Source organism: Equus quagga, chromosome 8 (genome assembly GCF_021613505.1).
Source record: "Equus quagga isolate Etosha38 chromosome 8, UCLA_HA_Equagga_1.0, whole genome shotgun sequence".
NCBI classification, from domain to species: Eukaryota; Metazoa; Chordata; class Mammalia; order Perissodactyla; family Equidae; genus Equus; species Equus quagga.
Window position 1 is genome coordinate 115,766,808 of NC_060274.1, and position 20,943 is coordinate 115,787,750.

Consider the following 20,943-nt stretch of genomic DNA (forward strand, 5'->3'; position numbering starts at 1 on the left):
ACACTTGCCTCATCTTCCAGCCTCATCTCTCTTTTTTTTGTCCTATGGTGGGAGCAGAGCAGACGCTAGGAAACAACATTTCTTGGGCACCTCCTATAGGCCAGCATTGTACTAATTGTGTTACACGTGTTACCTCATTAGGTCAATGCACAAAGCTACAAGGAAGGAATTATTCATTTCCATTTTACAGTTTCTGGGACATAGTTAGAATCACTAAATGTTAGTTATTATTTTTAGTGATAGTATTATTATTTATTCTTTGTGCTATGCTTTCCTATCAGACTGAAAACCTTGTTTTCTCCAATTTTAATTTGCTTTATAAATTGATAGTATGGCTTGATTTACACCAGATAAAATGATAAGCATTGGTTAATTAGTTTAATTGGTTTCCTCATCATTCAATAATAAGTTGAAATACATGGCTAAAATCTGGTTGAAATTACACTTACATTATAAATTTACTCTGTTAATGCAAGCAAATGAAATTAAAATGCAAAGCAATCTCAATACTGTGGCCACTGAATATTCATTAATGTCATAATAATGATTCCTATTCACGAATTTTGTGATAACAGAGATGCTCGTCTTATGCTCAAGCAGGCAAGATGAAGATGAATACAAATGATCACTTTCATTTTTACCTAAACACTCAAGTCCTCATTGAAACAAAAAAATTTCAAATGGCTAGGTTTCTGCATCAATGTTAGGATATGTCTGTGGCATAATGCTTTGTGTATGTGTGTGTGAGGAAGATCAGCCCCGAGCTAACCTCTGCTGCCAATCTTCCTCTTTTTGTTTGGGGAAGATTGTCACTGAGCTAACATCTGTGCCAATATTCTTCTATTTTATGTAGGATGCTGACACAGCGTGGCTTGACAAGTGGTGCTAGATCCCTGCCTGGGATCTGAACCTGCAAACCCTGGGCTGACAAAGCAGAGCACATGAACTTGAACACTACACCAGGGAGCCAGCCCCTAGCATAATGCTTTTTAATTAGCATGAAAATTCTGCATTTCATTCTGGTAGACAATTAATCAGGAAAATTAAATGATATTCATTTATTTTTGAAGTTCAAACAAATGTGCACCAATTTTCTTAGTGACATAAAGAATTAACTTTTTGTTCTTGTTTTCCTCAAGAGACTCTATATTGCATAAAGTTTATAAATTGATAAAGCAGGAGAGAAAATTATACCAAAGGCCTGTGAAATGATTAAACATTTCATTTTAATAAAATAGCTGCATTTCTCACCAAGGAGGCCATGGTGAATCCAATGACTTCAATATAACCATCATCATGACGCTGAGGTTCAAAATCATGGTGATCTCCTGGGTTCCCCCAGGGCATTGTGCCAGCACAATATCTGCAAGACAAGAGTAAAAACAGAACGAAGTTATTCCAATCCCCTCAGGATCATCATTAGAGAGTGACTTATAGTTAGATCCAGTGTTTATTTCATATAAGAACAGTTTTCTGTTCTTAATGTACATCTTCCAACAGAAAAGAACAAGGACATGTCATCTCCAAAATAGGAATCTGTGAAAATGAGCCACGTTTTCACAAGAAAAGCAATCCATAGTGCCCAACTCTCTCCTAAGTAATTATTTATCAACAGTTCTCACTCAGTGAGTCATATGTCAGTTTTCTATGACATATTGTGAGTTATCAATAGGTGGTTTCAGCATTTGGTCTTGGAGGAAGACATGTGCATGCGAGTAGAAAAAGGAAAGGGAACTGAGGTGGGGAAGCATTCAACATTATACACATAAGTAGGATAATAAGTGCCCACAGGACAAGGGGAAAGTAACTGAAGATGAAAGAGTGAAGAAGGGATGAAGAGAAGATATGAGATTAGAAAAGGAGGGGGAAATAAAGGAAATTGAAAAAGTAGAGGAAGTGAAATCCAAGGGCGAAAGGGAGAGGAACAAGAAGAAAGAGAAAGTAAGGAAAAGAGAAAAAAATTCAATAAAGCTAATAAACAATGTTTCCTGAGAATCTAGGCTCTCCACTTAAACAACTAAGATGAAAATGCTTCTGGAATAGGATTGTAAGCAACTATACTGAGCACTGCCAAAGTAATCAGGAGACTATAATATGTTTCCCTAGCCATAGAGTTACATACAATTCTCATTTCAATTAAATTTAGTCTAAATAGAACATATTTACAGATTTTGTGTCTAAGTTGTCTGGTTTGCAAGTAACAAAGGGTCAGAGATCCATCTCTTCCAAAATCTTGGCTAGGGAGCCTAGAATCTAATTTTATGCCACGGACATAATGTGCTTATTTTGAGACTAGCTAATCTTAAATACCTCTTTCTCCTGAGGTATATAATAGCACCAAAGAGAGTTGACATCCTGGCTAGAAAATGCTACTCTAATTGATCTTAGTTTTTTCAAACCAATCATCTGGCAACAATTGTGGATGAATTCCATACTAAAATCAGCCTGGATAGTGTCCTAACAGCTTTTGGGACATTGAGAACATGGATTTATTCAAATCTATCATTCTTGGGGGGTGGGAGATCAGTAATTGAGAATTAAATTAAAATGTTCCAGTTCAGAGGGAGTCTGGGTTTCACAAGGACTGGTAAGTGCAGACTAGGCATGCCATCTCACACAAAAAAACACCTACCACAGAGAACACTACGCAAACCAAGCAGGAGAACAAAATTATCAGACCCAAAACCCTTAATAAGTCATTAAAATAACTCGTTTTCATTGGTTATTCCTGGAAATTTTCTATAATGAAAACAGATTACCCCAAGTCAAACAAAGCTCACATCAAATGAAGGACAATATGAATAGAGCTTACCTGGGTATATTTAAAAATACTATACACTGGAACTTGAGTTCCTGAATCTTTGGAGTGAGATCTGTTCCATCACACTGCAACAATCAAAACAGAAAAAGCAAGGGTTTGGAAGTAGTCACAAGTCTAAAGAAATTATCAAAGATACTCGGGTTCACCATAGCATATATCATGATCTTCCCCTTGTGCCTATCTCTGCTTAAGTGAATGCCCGGTACTATGACTGAAAATTTATCACCAGACCCAGGGTTCAGAGATTGGTTCTGTTTTCATTTAAAGTGAAAATAAAGCTTCCATTTGACCAAAACAACTTTTCTCTGCTCTCACAAGCAAAGGAACTACTGTCATTCTTAACCTTGGATTATTATTAGATATTTAGGCTTGTAGTACCAACACTACAAGATTTATGAGTGCTTTAAGAATAAAAATAATGAAGCCTCAAGATAAGGCCGTAGCCATCTCCACCACAGTCATCCGATTCAAACAACAGTTATGAATATACCATTTACGTTATTTGCTTTTTGAGATAATTTTTATTTTGAAAATGTTAAACATGTTTTGAAAACTATTTAAAAGAAATATGCACTGCAAGCTTTTTTAAAAATATTGATTACAAATTAGTATTATCTCCATTAGTGATTTGCTCCTATAAATTTAACCTCTTACAGAATTTGGTCTTCCAAGGTAAACTGCTTTACTGAAGTCAGGACTTGACCCTGGGTCTCAAGGGCCTCAGGCTAGCTGGGCCTCAATTCGCTGTTGTGTGGCTTCCCTCATCGGTTAGTGCTTTCCTCAACAGTATCCTCTGACTAATCAGAGAAAAGGCTTTCATTTTCCTTTCTCATTTCCCACTGGCGGCGAGAGTCAAAAGAGGAACAATCTAGTCACGACTATAGACTTTTCAACGTCAAAGGTATAAAGCCTGCTTTTATATTTGCTCTCCTGACACCCTTGTCACAGAATTTCCCATTATCTTCTCCTTTGGAGAGAGGACTGAAGTATTCCCTAGCTCCCCGTGAATTTTTAAAGATTTCTTTAGGAGGAGCTTCAATCTAAGCACAACGATTCTGCTCATAGTCAAGGTGGTCCCATTCTTTCCCCCGCTGATCTTGATGTAGCCTAATTTTCATGAGCATTCTCAAAAATTGTTCCCAGGAAATCTTATAGTCCTAAATAAACAAAGTCCTTTCAATGTTATTTAGATAAGAATTAAATTCTAGACCTCGATTGAAGGGTTTTTACAAGACTCTCAGATACTAAGCAAACATCAAGTCTCCCGATTTATTTAAGGACTTGAAATGAGTCAATAGATGACTATACCAATGAAGGAAAAAGTGTAGACGTCTTAAATTATCAAAATTAATTGTTGTCAGCAACTAAAACTTTCTAAAAATAGGAAGTGATACATTCGTAGCATGCAAAGCAGTATTGTTGCATTACAGAAAAAAGTATTCTTGATATTATTGTATGTAGAACAGAATTCGCTTTTTAATTTTCTACTTTTACCTCCTAGGAAACACATCAGTGATTCTGGGAACTCATCAAATTATAGAAGGATGGGCACCTCACAATATATTGTGCTTTCTTACACATTATTGCACTTAAACTTTAAAACTCTTTAGAACAGCAATTTTCAACTTTTCCCCTATTTCAAACACACACAAAGGAAAATATTTGCATGCAAAAATGTTCCTGTGTACAAGCTCACATAGTGACAAGGCAATAAAACAACAAGAAGAAAACATGGAAAATAGGGCAAATAATGGGGTATGTAGGTTTGTTATTGTCCTGTTTTGTGGTATAGTATTCATATAAAGATTTTACATTTATGTGAGAGATTATTAACTATTACCTCAGAAACACTGACTTCACACTGTGGCAAAGATAAGATGGTCTGTCGTTAAATATACATCTAATTGCTCTGGCTAACCTTCCATCCTTTCCATCCCACACTCAAGAAAGCATACAGTGATGTCATTGTATAAACATCCTTGTGTCCCTCTGTGTCACAGCACACTGGTCAATCATTGTCATTTCAAAGACATGTCTTGTTATGTCTGTTTTAAATGAGGAAATTAAACTCTTCTGAAAGGTTAAATGATTTCCCCAAAGTCATATACCTCACAAGGGTAGACCTAGGACTGAATCCCAAATGTTTAGACTTAGTGTCTAATGTTTTTTTCTCCTCATAAAAAAGATATTACATAAGCCAATCCACCTGGAATATTACATGTATTGGCTTATATCAAATCTTTCCTAGTTATTTGGCTGTCATTTTGGCCTCTCCGCAAGCTTCTCTTAATCCTTGCTATATAGCCAACCATGTACGAGACATTCATCATCAAGAGGACTGCCAGATGTGGAAGAGAAACTCTTTAGTAGTTAAGAAGTTTATAGAGTTTAACTTCAATCCAGCTGACTCGAACAGTGGATGCCGCTCAATATGACCACTGTCCGCCGCTCACTGGCTCTCTGCACACGTGTTGCTGCTGTTCCTCTAAATGTGAAAAATAGTGGAAGGAGAGAAAAAGTTTATTTTTGGCTGGGTTGCAAGGAGTGAAGAAACAGGGGAAGTTTGATGTAAGGTTTCTGCATCTTAAATTTATTAACCATAATTTTACCACAATAAAGATCTTCATAGTTCAATGGACCAAGTGTCTTTCTTGCATCTAGCTTTAAGAAGGCAGTATGTCCATTTTTAAGAGTTTCTACTACTAAAAGATGCTTGCTTTTCATTGCCATTGTAAGGGAGCTGAACTATCTGAAAGAGATGCCAAAAGTTGTTAGCACCAGTGGTCTCTTATTTCAACTGATTCAGGAGATTCATGTCTCATATATGCTTCATTGGTGATCATAAATTTTAATTTGTTCCTCTCATGCTCCTCTGCATTCCTCTATATACCCACTAATTTAAGATCATATATTTTTCTCTCTTCTCATGGACATCTTTTGTTCTGTCCCCTCTTGTCACATATTCTAGTCTTTATCTATGCCATGAGAAGTTCAAGTATTGCTATATTGCTTTTCTTCCCCGTCTATATATTTTTCTCTTCTGTCTTCCATTTTCTCCTTTATTTATACAAGTATGTACAACTATGTCATGTTCATTCCTCTTTTAACTTGGTTACTATAAGAAAACATTTTCTTTCTCAATAACTAATTCTATACTGTTTTAAAACACAGTCTCTGAAAGATAACTTCCTCTCTCCCTTGCCTCCAAGCAGTATGTGTTCAAAACCTGGAATAGGGACCCAGGAAGAAACAGCACCAAAAAAAAAAAAAAAATCCATTCAGTGGTGAAGAACCTTGACCAGGTTGGAGAGTGAATCATGACAAAATAATGAAATCAAAGCATTTTTCTAAAATGGAAATTCCTCAGACCGCCCTGGAATAAAGGTATTTGTTTGGTGAGCACCTATTTCTACTTCAAGACCCAGCTCAACATTGTTTCTTTGATGGTTTCCCTGACCCTACCACGGTCAGTTTCCATTTCTCCGTCTGTGCCACCACCACGTTATATATGTAGTCAACTAACAATGTTTACTATATCAGTCTACAATGAGTTATGTGCCCTTTTCCATGACTGAACTGTGAGTTTCTTCAGAAATGAAGCTAGTCATCTTATTTATCTTCATCCCCAGCAACTAAGACAGTGCCCAACACATAGTTAAATGCTCATAAATGTTGAATGAACTACACTTAATTCACTTAATGTTCTATGTAGTCCACTGATTAATCTAAGTATATAAACTGATGTTTGGAGTTCCTTTGTTGCGGCATACATATTCATATCTAAATGAAATAAGTCAACACATTCAATACTTACGACAACTTTAACATGTTTGGAAAGATCTCTAGAGCTTCTCTGTAGGAAATCAGAAAAAGCTGCCTACACCACAAGGAAATAAAGAAAAAATTTCTTAATTACATGGTCATGCCAAATCTTTGCTTCTATCTTATAGATAGTTCCTAGTGATTCTCAATTATACAAAAATATAAAACAACTTCTCCTCCTCTGAATCCAAAGTAAAGTAGTGCAGAGGCTGTCAAGTTGAAATCTTTCTCTTTGTTTTCACATTATAACCTATAATAAGATTTAAGATCACAGTAGGAGAGTGAAAGTGTAGATCAGTCCAGGAATCAGTATGGAGATCTATTTTGACTACCTTTCCTGACTTTCCTATTTGTCCATTAGATGCTGATATAATCTTTAACTTGCCACTGACAATGTCTTGCTTGATCCCCTTTTACTTTGACTCCCTCTATCCAGTGATATAAATTTAAACCACATTTTAAAATCAATATTTTAGAAGCCTTTTTTTTCTTGCTGGCCAATCACCCCCAGGGACATCCCTGAGGAGGAGAAGAAGGAAAAAGAAGGAGCCCCCTTTTCTCTTAGATATGGTTCCATCAAAGACTTCCCATGCTCCGTCAATTTCTCATCCAAACATTGATGCAAACATACCCCTGTGGCAACTACATTCCTCCCCAAGACTTTCCATACTTCTTTCAGTCTATCTAATTTCCCCATTCTCTAGATGGCTTTTATGTTTGCTTTTCACATCACTCCTTCAATATCATCCCCTCGGTACAACATGGAGCCTTAAGGCTTTAAAATTCAAAGATGATAAACACCAGCTCTCTTTCTGCCAACTAACTGAAGACATACATCTTACTTTTATTCTTAAACCAAGACATTAAACGTTAACCTTATGTGGACATATATGTAAACATCTGAGATGTGTCTGTAATTATTTTTAATATAGTTAGCAACGTTATTACCAACAGCGAATTACTACTAAATGATATGTAATAATTGTAAAATGAAATATATACTTACCCCTGCATAGAACATTTTATTTCGAAAACGACTGTTGAATTTCTCTGGATTTGCTTCTGTGAAAGGGAAAGGACAGTTTGGTTATAGAGACCTCATTAAAGGTAGTGACTTAGATTAGCACCCCTACTTCCTTGCCCTCCCTCCCTCCCCCACAGATCCAACAGACCCAACAGCTTCATTATCATCTTTCCCTTAGTTACAGGCCAGTTGTCCAGCGCTATAAAAGTGTAGCCCCAAACTGGCAGCATCCAGCATCAACTGGGAGCTTGTTACCAATGCAAATTATTAGGCTCTACCCCCGACCTACTGAATTAGAATGTCTATGGGGTGGTGTCTAGGAATCCATGGTTTAACAAGCTCTTCAGGTAATTTGCATGCATATTAAAGGTTGAGACACTGAACTCTATCCAAACTAGAGGGTTGGCAGGGATACAGGGCAGGGGTGAGAGGACAATGAGGGAGGGGTGATTATTAGCTTTGACCCCCATAGAGGATGTCTACTATAAACTAGGTATGCAGCTTCCAAATGTAATTAAATATGGGGAATTTGGGTAAAACTTATTGGAAAATTTGCTTTTACATTTTGCAAAAACTACCATCTGTGCTCTTGTTTGTGACAAGCCTTGAAAAATCATTTGATTTAGTGGAGATATATAAATATAGATCTGCAGATGACCTGCTGAATTGACTCAGGGCATATGACAGCAAAGGCTCTGGCTGAAAAAATGGTTCAATTTTGAGTTTGTTCTTGTATGTTATTAAGGCTGAGGACAAAAAGATTAAACAAGAGTCTGCATCAAACAATGTTCACATGAATTCAAGGGATTAAAAATTCCTAAAAGAAATATCATTTCCTTAAATTCTAATAAAATTCTAAGACATTCCAAAGGAACTCACTGTCAATGTTTCGCCCTCTGCTATCTTATCCTATATGCTCATTTATCCTTTCTTAGGGCTAGGTTTTTTAAAAAAAGATGTGAGGTAAAATGCTGTTATCTCTCCGCTAATAATATAATAGTATATTATATAATTGACTCCCATATTGAGGCCTCCTTAGCAACTGGATCCTTTTCCCATTTTTATATCTACCCTATTCCAAGAACAAATCAGACTTGGAAACAAAAGTTGGCTGGAGCTAAGAGAGATGTCTGCTAGTGTTAGACCTTTGCCACTAACCCTACAGAAGCCAGGCCACAAGAAAGCAAGGGATAGCCTGCAAATAACAGTACTCAATCATTCCTCACTGGCTACTAAATGGGGAGGGTTGAGTGACTGAACATGTCTATGTGCATGTGTAAGAACTGATATATCTTTGAAAAGGATCAAAGAATATAGATCCCAACTACGTATATCAAGAAAAAGGGGGATACAGAATTGAGAAAGGGCCATTAAGAAAGTTTAAGGTTCTTGCTCCTTAAGAAAGTTGTGTCTGTTAATTGGTATGAGGTAAACCATGAAAAGCCATGCTCAAGAAATACCAATACTCAAAGTATCCCAAGATCCCAACAGTGGAAGTATCCATGGCTTATTGCTGCAATTCCCAAATTGCCCATCCTCTTCTTCCACAAGAAGAAGGTATGAGATAGTGAGATCCAAACACTCACTGTGTATGTCTACACCATTAACTTATTTACAATCTGACTGGACACCAACATTAACTGTATTAGTTTTCTATTCCTGTAAACTTGGTAGCTTAAAACATCCATTTATTTTCTTACAGTACTCTAGGCCAAAAGTCTGGACTGGGCTCTCCTGAGTCCTCTGCTTAGGGTCTTATAAAGCCAACATCAAGATGTCAGCCTGCAGGGCTCGTATCTGGAGGCTCTAGAAAAGATTGACTTCCAAGCTCATTCAGGTTGTTGACAAAATCTATTTCCCTGCAGTTGTAGGAATGAAGTTCTTTTTCCTTGCTGGCTGTTGGCTAGGGTTCATTATCAACTTCTAGAGGCCTCCTGTATCCCTTGGCTTGCAGTCCCCTCCATTATCAGGGCCAGCAATGGCACATCAAGTCCTTCTCACACTTTGAATTTATCTGACTTCCTCCTCTGCCACATCTCTCTCACTTCCTGTTCTATCTTCCACTTCTGCTTTTAAGGGCTCATGTTATTACAAAGGGCGCACTTAGACAATCCAGAATTATCTTGCTATCTTAAGGCCAGCTAGTTATTAACCTTACATGACATATATTAACAACAACATGACATCAAATGGCACAGGTTATGGAGGCCAAAATCCTACCTACCAATATCCACCCTTATGGCTTCATGATTCACATCTTTCACATATGAAAAATACATTTAGTTCCTCCAAGGTCCCCAAAGGTCTCATCCCCAATATGGCATCAACTCAAAATCCACAAATCTCATCTAAATCTCACTAGCTCAAACTTTCCAAATCTCATCATCTAAATCATCTAAATGATTTGGCTCTGGATGTAATCCATTTATAACGATGATGAGGCTCTGGGTATAATCCATTCCATTGATTTAATATATTAATCCCATCCTCATACAAAACACAATAACATGTGTGCCATCAGAATGGGCTCCTAAACCCTTCTTTCGTCTGTAATTTGTCTTGCAAATTAGGAAGAAATTCGTAAATATAAGTTCAACACTATGTTTATCAGTAAGCAATTTGGACCCCATATAACTCACACATCTTCCATATTCTCTGCATTGGATACTTACCCAATCTTAAGACTTGAGTTATGTAAACATAAATGACTCCAAAATCTATACCTATAGTAACATTGCTACCTTCAATTCACACGGTACATATTTTAAAAAATCTTCCTTCCAATATCATCTCTCATTAAGGACATGTATTTTTACCAACATTATCTTCATTTCACCAACACCACTACAAAAATCTTTAATTATGTAATAACTGGTCATCTAATTCATCTTCATCGCAAGTTGACTTGTCCCTCTGTACTTTTCTTTCCTGTCTGAAACATCCTCGCCCACTTCACTTCTTGTCTACGTCACACTCCTCCTTTATCTCCCAGTTGTATTATCTCCTACCCTTTCTGGAAATTTTCCCGATACATTTCCCCTGGCAACAATCCTGTCGAATTCCTATTTTATTTACTGCCTATACAACTAATCTTTTCCCTTTCTATGTATTCCCTTCTGTTGTTATTTATCTTTTATAGATGGGGCTTTTCCTCCAATTAAACATTCTATTACTGTAACAAACACTTATTGAGACAGACACTGGACTTGGCACAGGGAATATAAAAATAAATAGGATGTGGTCTTTTGCCCCCATGGAGTTTAGACTGGAGGAGAAAGGTCTGAAAATGAAAAGTAAACCATCATTTTGTATATGCCAGAAAAAGATGTCTATATAAGATGAGGTGGTGGTAACACAGATAGGGAATGATCAGAAAGGTGTTCCAGAGGCAGGTACACTTGAATCTTGAATGATCAGTAAGTGCCACGCAGAGGTTCAAGATGGAAGAGAAGATTACAGACAGAGAACCTCGGACAGCGAGAGCTTCTCAAGGGCAAACCATGCTTGAGTCTCAGTACCTAGACAAGAGTCTGGCAGTGTGTCCTTTGCAGGGATGGTGACAATGAAATTTAGCAATCCACTGCAAATAACACCTTTTTAAAGAAATCTGTCTGTTCTTCACATGAATCATGAAACATTCATAATCCTTTGAAATGTGCTGATCTGCATGTCTCTGTACATTCAGTGAAAATAGTAAATGCTAAATCAAATTTAAATACTGCCTCTTCTAGAGTCATAATTGTATTTCTTTGACCTTGTAGCACAAGGGTCAACTCCTCTGAACAATAAGTAATTTCAATGAAGCAGTAAAATTTAAGCAACCAATCTCAGAACAAGAGTTTGGTGTGTTTAATATCCTTCATATCCAAAAAAATGACAATCTAATTCATATAGCGTCAAAGTGAGACCTAACTTTGCCACCTGATAATCACTGTTAACATGGCTATACATTAATAGATTGGAATATTTTCAACGTACTTCCTCAAGCACTGTCATAATGCAATAATGATTAAAGTTCTGGGCAAGGCTCCAACTGACAATTAAATGACCAATCCTATTACATGTCCAAATTCTGTTCCAAATGATTGCGCTTTCTGACATGCAAGTAGCAGCAGTTCAATCATGCATGGTTTAGCCACTTGGAGAAAAGGAAAGCATCCCTGTTTTCCAATCAAATGGAGTATACCTTCTTTCTGATCAAATACAGAAACCCAAATTATTCAAACATTTGCATTCTTTATATACAGTCAATCAAAATGTTAAGACTATCTTCACTCTTTGCTTGATTTTCTCCTGATAATTCTAAAAGCATTTACACAGTGATGCCACCAATAAACTGTCTCAAAATATATGTTATTTAATTGTCCCTTCTAAAAGAAAGACAATATAGGTAGTAATGCAAAAATCTGCATTTAGCCCAAATTGACAAAACATTTCACATCTATGCCAAAAATTGTTTCTGCAATTTTTAAAGATTCTGCTTTAGCAAGATTTGTATTTATTACCCATTTCATGTAGATGGACTCACGTAATTCCCAATTTAAAGTGCTACATTTTTTTGAGTGATATATGATAGGTCATTTTTTATAATAGATCTCATGAGGTTTTGAGTTGCCCTCCAAGTATTTTATGGCAAGTGATACAAGTTTTGTCACAAAGTCTCAAACTGTGAGTGTCTGTGTTTGAGAATAGTTTGAAGTCTCAACCATGAGTGTTCTTGACTTGATTACAGCCACTCACTGTCTACCAACAAAAATAAGTAACTCTACCCCTATTGAAAATGGGGCTTTGCTATCTTTCTTTTCCTTCTGCAGGTGAGCTTGGGATTTCTTGACTATCCAGGTAAAAATATGGAAAATCCAAACAAACAAAAAACAGTACAAAAAAAAAAGGATATTATCTTGAGTAAGTACACTTTTCATCACAAATAATGATTTTAACTTAACGCAGGAAGAATAGATAAACAGATACTAAGAAGTCTACACCTCTGGTCTAGGCATATCAACAATCTGGTTTCAAAATTTTGTGGATGTTTATCTTGTACCATCTTTATGCCATCTTCAAGAATGCTGTAGCTACTATTCTCAGTCAACATCAATTCTCCCTGATCAGCTCCTCAGTGGCTGGTTTGCCTCAAGTGTTCTAGTTTACCTGCAGGGCAAATGTTTGCAATTCCATTTCATATTGCATTAAAGCACTTACACCAAGCCTCAGCAATAAATTACTCAAAGATTAACACTTGGTATCTTTTAGACAATGGTTTTATAATCACACACATATAAAACTATGCATCTACACATATACACCACAATTCGCACATTCCTCTCTAAAATGAAACAGTCTCATAGCTCAAAATAAAAGAAAACATCACTTTCCCACAAGAATTCCCTTCTAAGCCTGGTCTTTCCACCTTGATGTCTCCCTCTGCTCCCCCCTCACTGTGAGGCACAGAAGTTTCATCATAGTACAAGGAAGTGTATCATTACGTAACTTTCAGATTGATTAGGCAAAATATTAGGCTCCCTTGAATGAGCTCATTGTGGGCCACTTACACATTTAGGCCACTTTTCATGCCAGGATGCCTATTTGGGGAGATTCATGCATCAGTGATAACTGTATTACTTTACAAGTATTGTTAAGAAACTTAAAGATTTTATTAGAAAGTCCAGATCCAGAGTCTCCTGAGGAATATAAGGGAAAAAAATGAGGGAAGAAATAGAGAAAGAAATCTCCATTTACTTGCCCAAATTAACTCTCCTTAAATAAAGGAAGGGCAACAGGTTATAAATGTCAGCCCTAACGTAGGACCCTCTGAATATCTAATATCCAAGAACTGTCTATGGCAGAGAAGTGGGGAGAGTGGTGGTGGTTCTGATTTGGGTATTTGATATTTATAGTTTTGTTATCAACCGACCTTTCCATCTGTGATTTTTCTGGCTAATCAGGCCAAACTATGGCTCTCTCTTGAATCTGTATTGCTTTTATTTGGCACAGCATTTGACCCTCAAAGCCCATGAAACAAGGAAGGCAAAGTCTACCAAAATTGCTGACTTCAGTAAGAGAATTATAGGTTTGTACTTCACTTTTATTTTGTATTCTAACAACCTTAATCCTACAGCTTCACTCTTGACCTTTAGTACATAAAAGTTTTATCAGAATTTTCTCTGCAATATTGCTGGAACCTGAACATGTGAATCCCAGCTTTCAGTACTCTATTTCAAATTCTGTGAGTTACAACCACATATGCTGTGGCAGAATCTGGAGGAGAAGATCCTTTATGACTTCATCTCACAAATCACTTACTAACCTAGAGCCTACCATTATTTTGGTTATATATTAACATATTCACAAGGGACTAGGTACAGATATAGTTATGGATACAGGCATAGACATAGATTTATAGTATAGTTATATTAATAGGAAGAGAGATTAAGAGAGACCGAGAGAGCGAGAGATTGAGGCTTCCAAGCACAAGCCAAAACCCTAAACTTTCTCAGCTCTGAACGGCATAAGAAAATTGTGATGAAATATTTAACCACATCATTTCATCTTATTTCTCTTTCAAAAAATTGTTTTGCTCCCCCAATCTTGACTTCATCTCTTGTAGTGCTTCAAATTACCTCTCAGCCTCATTCCTACCTATCTCATCCAGTGGTTTTCTCAGCACCTTCCACACCTAATCCAATCACCAATATACCCTTTTCTTTCAACCTAAACCACCTATAGTGCCCCCATTGTTCTAAGGTGTCTCTTTTATGCACACAGGGAGGACTTTATGTTTTTGCTACCATATTTCAATGGCCCTAGTTATGAAGTGTTGGACTTTATTAATCGGTGATTTGAGAAGCTGTGAGTAACCTAATGATTTTAGTGAAAAAATCTCTTTTTATCACTTCTTAGTAGTTCACTAACTTCAAAGTTTCTAGTCAAACTTAAAGATTAGCAGTCCCAAGACCTGGAGCATACATCTGATCCTGTCCTTTACCATCTTTGAGACCCTAAACAACTAGGTCTCAGGCTACCACCTGTAATAAGTTCCTATCTGGTCTGGCTCCCAGGGTCATGCCGAAGGTTAAAATGAAACAACACGGAAGACACTGTCAACACATAAGTGATATGCAAACAAAAGGGAACATGCAAAACACCTGCTGAAAACTTCCTCCCTGGGAGATGGAAATGAGACGTTGTCCTCACCTCTGGATTCATGGAACTCCAGTGTGACGTGGGCATCAAATCCAAGGCTGAAGTAATTATTGAAAACATTCAGAGGAAGCTGCAATGATGAACAAAGGCAGAGGTAAAGTTGTGTGTAACCAGGCAGAAAGAGAAAAATATGACCTAAAGCCAGACATGTGTCTCTGGGGCAGTTCCTGGGAGAAAGCTCAGTCATAACTCAAGGTAGAGGGTGTTTATGGGGAAGGAACACAGGATTTTTGAATTAAGTCATTAGTGAAAGCTCAGCTCAAATGATACTCCCAAGAATTTTAAATAGTATGGGAAACAAGTGATACGAACACAAATTATTAAATGAGAATCATTCTTATGCATGTGGTAATAAGGAACTTTATTAAGCGGAGGGATACATATTTGCAATAGTTATAAAGAACGATTCCCTAAGCAAACTTAGAAAGTAAATTCAGTAAGGATCGTGTCTAACCTACTTAATCAGTGGATACTCTTTTTTCAAGAGTTTCTGTTTAGTATATTAATATTGCAACTTAAAATGAGCAATGTTTAATTTATTTACCTTTCACTTATTTTCAAAAAACATATTTTTTGACAAGTCATATAAGTAACAAGGCAGTGGAAGCCATTCAGCTCTTCTCGACTTAGAGGAAAAACAAAAAAACAAACATATATATAGACACACGCACACACACACATCAGTATTCAGATTCCTATTTAGTCTATTAAACCTTATATCTTTAACACGGTCATAAAATATGCAAACACAGGCACACATATGCTCGCACAAGCCTTGGCTCCCTTTCCCAGAGTCCTGAGGGTCCCTGGCTGTTATTACTGCAAGCTGAGTAAAGGAGGGAACGAACTATGTGCCTAAAGTCCTGCATTAAAATTGCAAAATTGATGTGACCTTACGGCTTCTGTTCAATGTTAGAACAATTAGAAAAGCATGTGGCAAATGCTAGAAGGGATATAGTGATTCTTTTACTTTTCCTTCTACAACTCAGAATGGATGATAAAGCAAATAGAGAGGTAATTTTATCTCAGTTTGATAATGTTTCCAGATAAGTATCAGGTTTATCCTCCAGATAGAAATGCACTTCTCTTCCATTAGAAATAAATGTTTAACCCTCAAGATGTCAAAAGTAAGTTTATTACATTGTTTCATATGCCCCTTGGTCAGTAAGATTTTCTGTTTGACTACAGTGAGAACCTTGTCCCATAAGAGAAAAATGAAATGAGATGGAGAGTGAGAGAGAGAACAAGAGAGATAGTATACAGAAATTGGATTGCCTTGGTCTCTAATGGAAATAAAGAATGACTCCCTCCCCCCACGGAAGGCCCTGAATCAGAGCTTACAATGATTCAGAAATCAAATCAGCCCTTAGAAATGGTTACAACTGACTGGAGAACAGAGACAAAAACTAAACACAGAGAGACAATGCCAAAACCATGTCTCACTCTCCTGGCTTCATATTTGAGAATGTCCAGTTCCTGCACTTAAACAAAATACCAGTCCTTAGTAATGACAGCAAGGGTCAGTAATCCTGCCAAAAGTACAGATATGTTCATCTCTACCATTTATGTTTTTTTGGCTACAATTCTAATCCATGTCAACATCTACTCATAACTTAGGTGAACATCTGGTCACCATCCCCTAAAAAAATCCCAATTTAGCCTGTTAGTAAGTTCTTATTCACATTTTCCAGTAAAAGTTGCCCCAATTTCCTACACGTCTCCTCAAAAATCCATTTTCAAAGCTCTTTAATTATCTGGATTAACATTCCCTGGCTGCACCAAGAAGTCTTTCCATTTCTTAAGCTGTTTTGAAGAGAATATAGATTTCTATTGAGGGTTTAGCCATTCCAAGTAAAGTGGGGAAAGAATCTTAAAATTTCCATATGATACACTTATTTTATACTTTGGCAGTCTTCTATGCAATTTCTGTAAGTCAAATACATTAGAAAGAAATATCATATCCCAAGATGATACTTTTTTAAACAGCATTGTGACCTTATGAACTCAAGCTCAGCTGAGCAATCTTGATATCTACTAAAAACCTTATAGTTTCTAGATTATGATTTAGGTGAAAAAACCATGAAGACAAGACAAAACATGTTTTAACCTATTTTAGCTAAATAAGAAAGCTGAGCACCTATCACGATTGATCAGGATCATGATGCTAATGAATTAATGAGCATTGGTTTGGTCTAAATGATATCAGGTTTTAAGGCTGGAACATCCATGAAACCTCAGCCTCAATCAAAGGCATAATCCAATAGATCAGGATGCTACTTAAAGTACAGATGCCTGGGGCTTAATCCTGCATTTATTTAATCAGAACTCTGGGGACTGAGCCTCATAATCTGCATTTCTAACAGGTACACCTGAAGACACTTGTGCACACAGAAGTTTGAAAACAATGTCACAGAAGAAAAATGGGAAATAATATACAGGAAGTGGCTCCTTAGCAACTTATCAAATTTATCTGAAATTGAGACCAGAACATAGAACAAAATGTTCCACTGAAGCTCTACAGTAGCACATTGACACCTATATTCCCCGGCCTGTTTGGGGTTGAAATAAAAGCTCAATCCCTGAAGAGAAAACGTTAAGTCAAAACATTTATTTAGGTGTCTTCAAGTCCCAATCAAATGATGCAACTGGCTTAGTTGATGCTTCCTAAACATAAGGGATATTTAAAATCAGACCAGAAATCTCAGGAGGTTATCTTTCTATTGAAAGACCATGTACTTAATGCTCCCAAACATATATATTTTTCATCTTCTCATAGGTTATGAATTTGAAAGATTAAAAAGTGGATACATGTCTTTCTGGTGTGGAAGCTTAGGACAGAACAGCTCCCTGAGCTCTGGAAGCAGCTAGGAAATGTAGGTCTTTAGAAGTCTACAGGGCAGAATCATTGGGAAGTGTTATACTCACAGCCCTATTAGCCATAAACTCAAACACTATCCTGTTATCTCATAGGAAGGAATCAGCACATGACTCTCCCGCCAGAAATGCATTCCTTGTGCCTCAGACAGATGCTCCAGCATTCCTCTCTGCTAAAGAAAGAACTCTCTAACCTTACATACGCCATCTTCAAGTTCTTCAGGAGGCAAGTCTGGGTTTCTTTCCACATGGAGATTCCAGCGATCTAGCTGTACAATTGTCCCATCTTCTACTTGGCAAAGGATCTTAGAAACAGGTTCATCAGTGTAGCCCTAAGGAATCAAAGAACACACTCATTGCCATCTAGAGTAGTAAACGGTGTAGCCGAAGCTATTTCACACAAGGAAGAGCCTTTCTGCTATAGTTCTTTGTTTATTTTGCAATTAGCAAGGCTGGGAGAGTAAACTATTTTCCTTGAGGTACTTAGAATTTAAGACAACAGTCACAGGTAATGTGCACAGAAATAGTAACTCTCGCTGGCTTGAGCTGAGGAATAGTTTTTGCTGGCACCAAGAATCAATAGTTACTGGGAGACATTGGGGGCCACGCTGGATGGTTGTTCTTATCAGAGTAAAAACAGGACTCCCCAGGCCTCCTACTAGAGGAATTTGGAGAATATACAGAACAAGTGTGTACGGAAAAGGGGAAAAGGATCAAGGTGGTATCTGACAGACAATTTCTTCTATTAACAATCCATTTCTCTCACCTCTCCCTAACGTTGTAGTAGGATCCCATTCCTTCCAGGACCTAAGGCAAGTCTGACTGAGGAACTGCCCAGTTAGGGAGCTACTTACTCCTTAAGCAGATATTACCAACAGCATGATTATTAAGGATAGTCAAGTCATTGATTTGGATAAGAGGAGTTAACGCTGATAACACATTAGTTGCTTCGTGTAAATATTTTTATTATATATACTTTGCCTACTTGAAAAAAAAGACCTATGAGAGATTAGTTTGTTCACCCAAGGCCAGATCAATATTTGCTAACATCCAAAGATAATTTTGATGGAGCCCAGCCCAGGTGATGGTCTCATATGAGCCGATAAAAAGTTGGTGGGACTGCATATATTAGCATATTGTGCCCTCTTACTATCTTAGTGGTATAAAAAATAAAGAAATGAAATGGCTGCTTAGTGACAGGTAACTACTTCCACTAAGCTTGCCTGAAGTTGGCTCCATGGTGGAGAGGACAGCTGGCTACCTATACAGCCAAAGCCATGATGACACTGACCAGAAAAAAGGTTATAGCTCTCCCAAAGTAAGGGTTGTAGATCTGAACCAGATTTACTCTTCTGTCCAGTGCTGAGGGTCAGAATCAACTCAAGTCTGTGTGATTGTTTTACAGGAAGACTTGAGGCCAACCCACCCACTGTCTTTTAATGGATACCTCAAAAATCCCCAAGCCTGTGTACTAGCCACTAATTTTTTCTTTAACACCAAACTTTCCCTTCTCCTCTAGATGATTGTAAGTTTAAACCAAAAAAATTACCAGATAAAATCATGGTTCATGGGCACCTGGATTCTCAACTCTAACTTATTCCATGGAAGGCAGCAGCATCTTCCCCTTCCATTACGACATCTGTGGATTGGGGGACCCTGATGCCTGATAACATGGGCAGCCCGTGAGAGCAGTTCTTACCCCTCCCCAGTTGAGAGTTCGAGCCAGGTCATTCCCGGTGCCCAGAGGAAGGACCCCGACAGGAGGCTGAGGGCTCAGCTGCAGTTCATCCAGAATAGAAAGGATCCAGCCCACCTACAGACATATTGGGGACCAGGAGAGAGATAAGAAAGAGGTAAGTTACAAAGAAGACAACTTGAGAGGAGGCAGCTTTAAAGAGCTTAGTGAAATGATTTTATGTTTCTTTAAAACATGTTTTGATCCAGTGGCCAGGGAACAGAAAGACCACCTATCTCAGGTGGTTTCAAAACAGCAAGTCTCGGGGCCGGCCCCATGGCCGAGTGGTTAAGTTCACACGCTCCGCTTCGGCAGCCCAGGGTCTCGCTGATTCAGATCCTGGGTGCGAACATGGCACTGCTCATCAGGCCATGCTGCGGTGGCGTCCCACATAGCACAAACAAAAGCACTCACAACTAGAATATACAACTACATACTGGGGGGCTTTGAGAGTAAGAAGAAGAAGAAAAAAAAGAAGATTGGCAACAGATATTAGCTCAGGTGCCAATTTAAAAGAAAAAAATAGGCAAGCCTCTTTTAGGGAAAAGGACTGTTTTGTACATACTATCATACCAGCAAAATCGGACCCCTTCATCTGTATGTTTAGCTAGAGATCTACTCTACAATTTAGGAGAGTTTAAAATTTAGGGAGATATATAACGTAGGGCACTGGAAGGAAGGAAGACTCAGAATCAGACTGAATTTCAATTCTGGCTTATATTGGCTGCCTAATCTTGATTAAATTATTTAACCTCACAGACTCATTTGCCTGATTTTCAAAGTGGAGATAATATTTACCTACAAGATTGTTTATAGATAAAAATATATCTAAAGCCCGTAATCTGGTGCCTGGCCCACCTAAGCGCTCGTTAAATAGTTACCCTCCATGGTATCATCTTAGAAATAGTAGTTTTCCTAAATATCCCTATATTTCTCTTAATGAAACATTATGAAAACATAATTGTGGATGGACCTAGTGCTTATTACAAGTTTAGGCAGAAAATAGATACTCACATAGTAGAAACATATTCTCATTTAATCTTTTTTTGAGATAAACAATACTTTGAGTTTAGTCTTATTACGACTATTTAGAAAAATTACCCAAAACTTGGAAATAGCAAAAAGAAACTTGTATATCCTTACAATGTCATATTAGTGTTTCACAGGCCAATCTAAGAACTTTACAATTGTAGGTTAACTTGAAGGTTTCTGTCCTCTAGAGATACAGATGTTGAGAAGAGAAGATTACTTTAACAGGTTATGGTTTTATATCCCCATAGGATATTAATCAATTTTGTCTCAAATTTAGGAAAATTATTTTGGTACAAACTACACAATCCGTTTTTTCTACTTCTCCAATAAATCAGCTTTATCATAGTGCTGGTTCCTTCATAAAAGAGCTAAGTAAATTTTTGACATGTATTCATTCTAGATGTGTAGGAGGGTCATTTTTTTCAAATTTTG

The 20,943-nt window shown here is 37.4% G+C and overlaps 1 protein-coding gene across 2 annotated transcripts in view; it reads right to left on the reverse strand.

The window, feature by feature from the left end:
• DGKI (diacylglycerol kinase iota) overlaps positions 1-20,943 on the reverse strand; it is a 424,575-nt gene that overhangs the window by 158,494 nt on the left and 245,138 nt on the right. For both annotated transcript variants that reach the window (XM_046669970.1, XM_046669971.1), the window contains exons 13-19: positions 19,444-19,557; positions 17,939-18,076; positions 14,862-14,940; positions 7,650-7,705; positions 6,636-6,698; positions 2,813-2,886; positions 1,252-1,363 (exon numbers count right to left, since the gene is read on the reverse strand). In XM_046669970.1, coding sequence (XP_046525926.1) covers positions 1,252-1,363; positions 2,813-2,886; positions 6,636-6,698; positions 7,650-7,705; positions 14,862-14,940; positions 17,939-18,076; positions 19,444-19,557 — 636 coding nt within the window. The remainder of the gene's footprint in view (positions 1-1,251; positions 1,364-2,812; positions 2,887-6,635; positions 6,699-7,649; positions 7,706-14,861; positions 14,941-17,938; positions 18,077-19,443; positions 19,558-20,943) is intronic.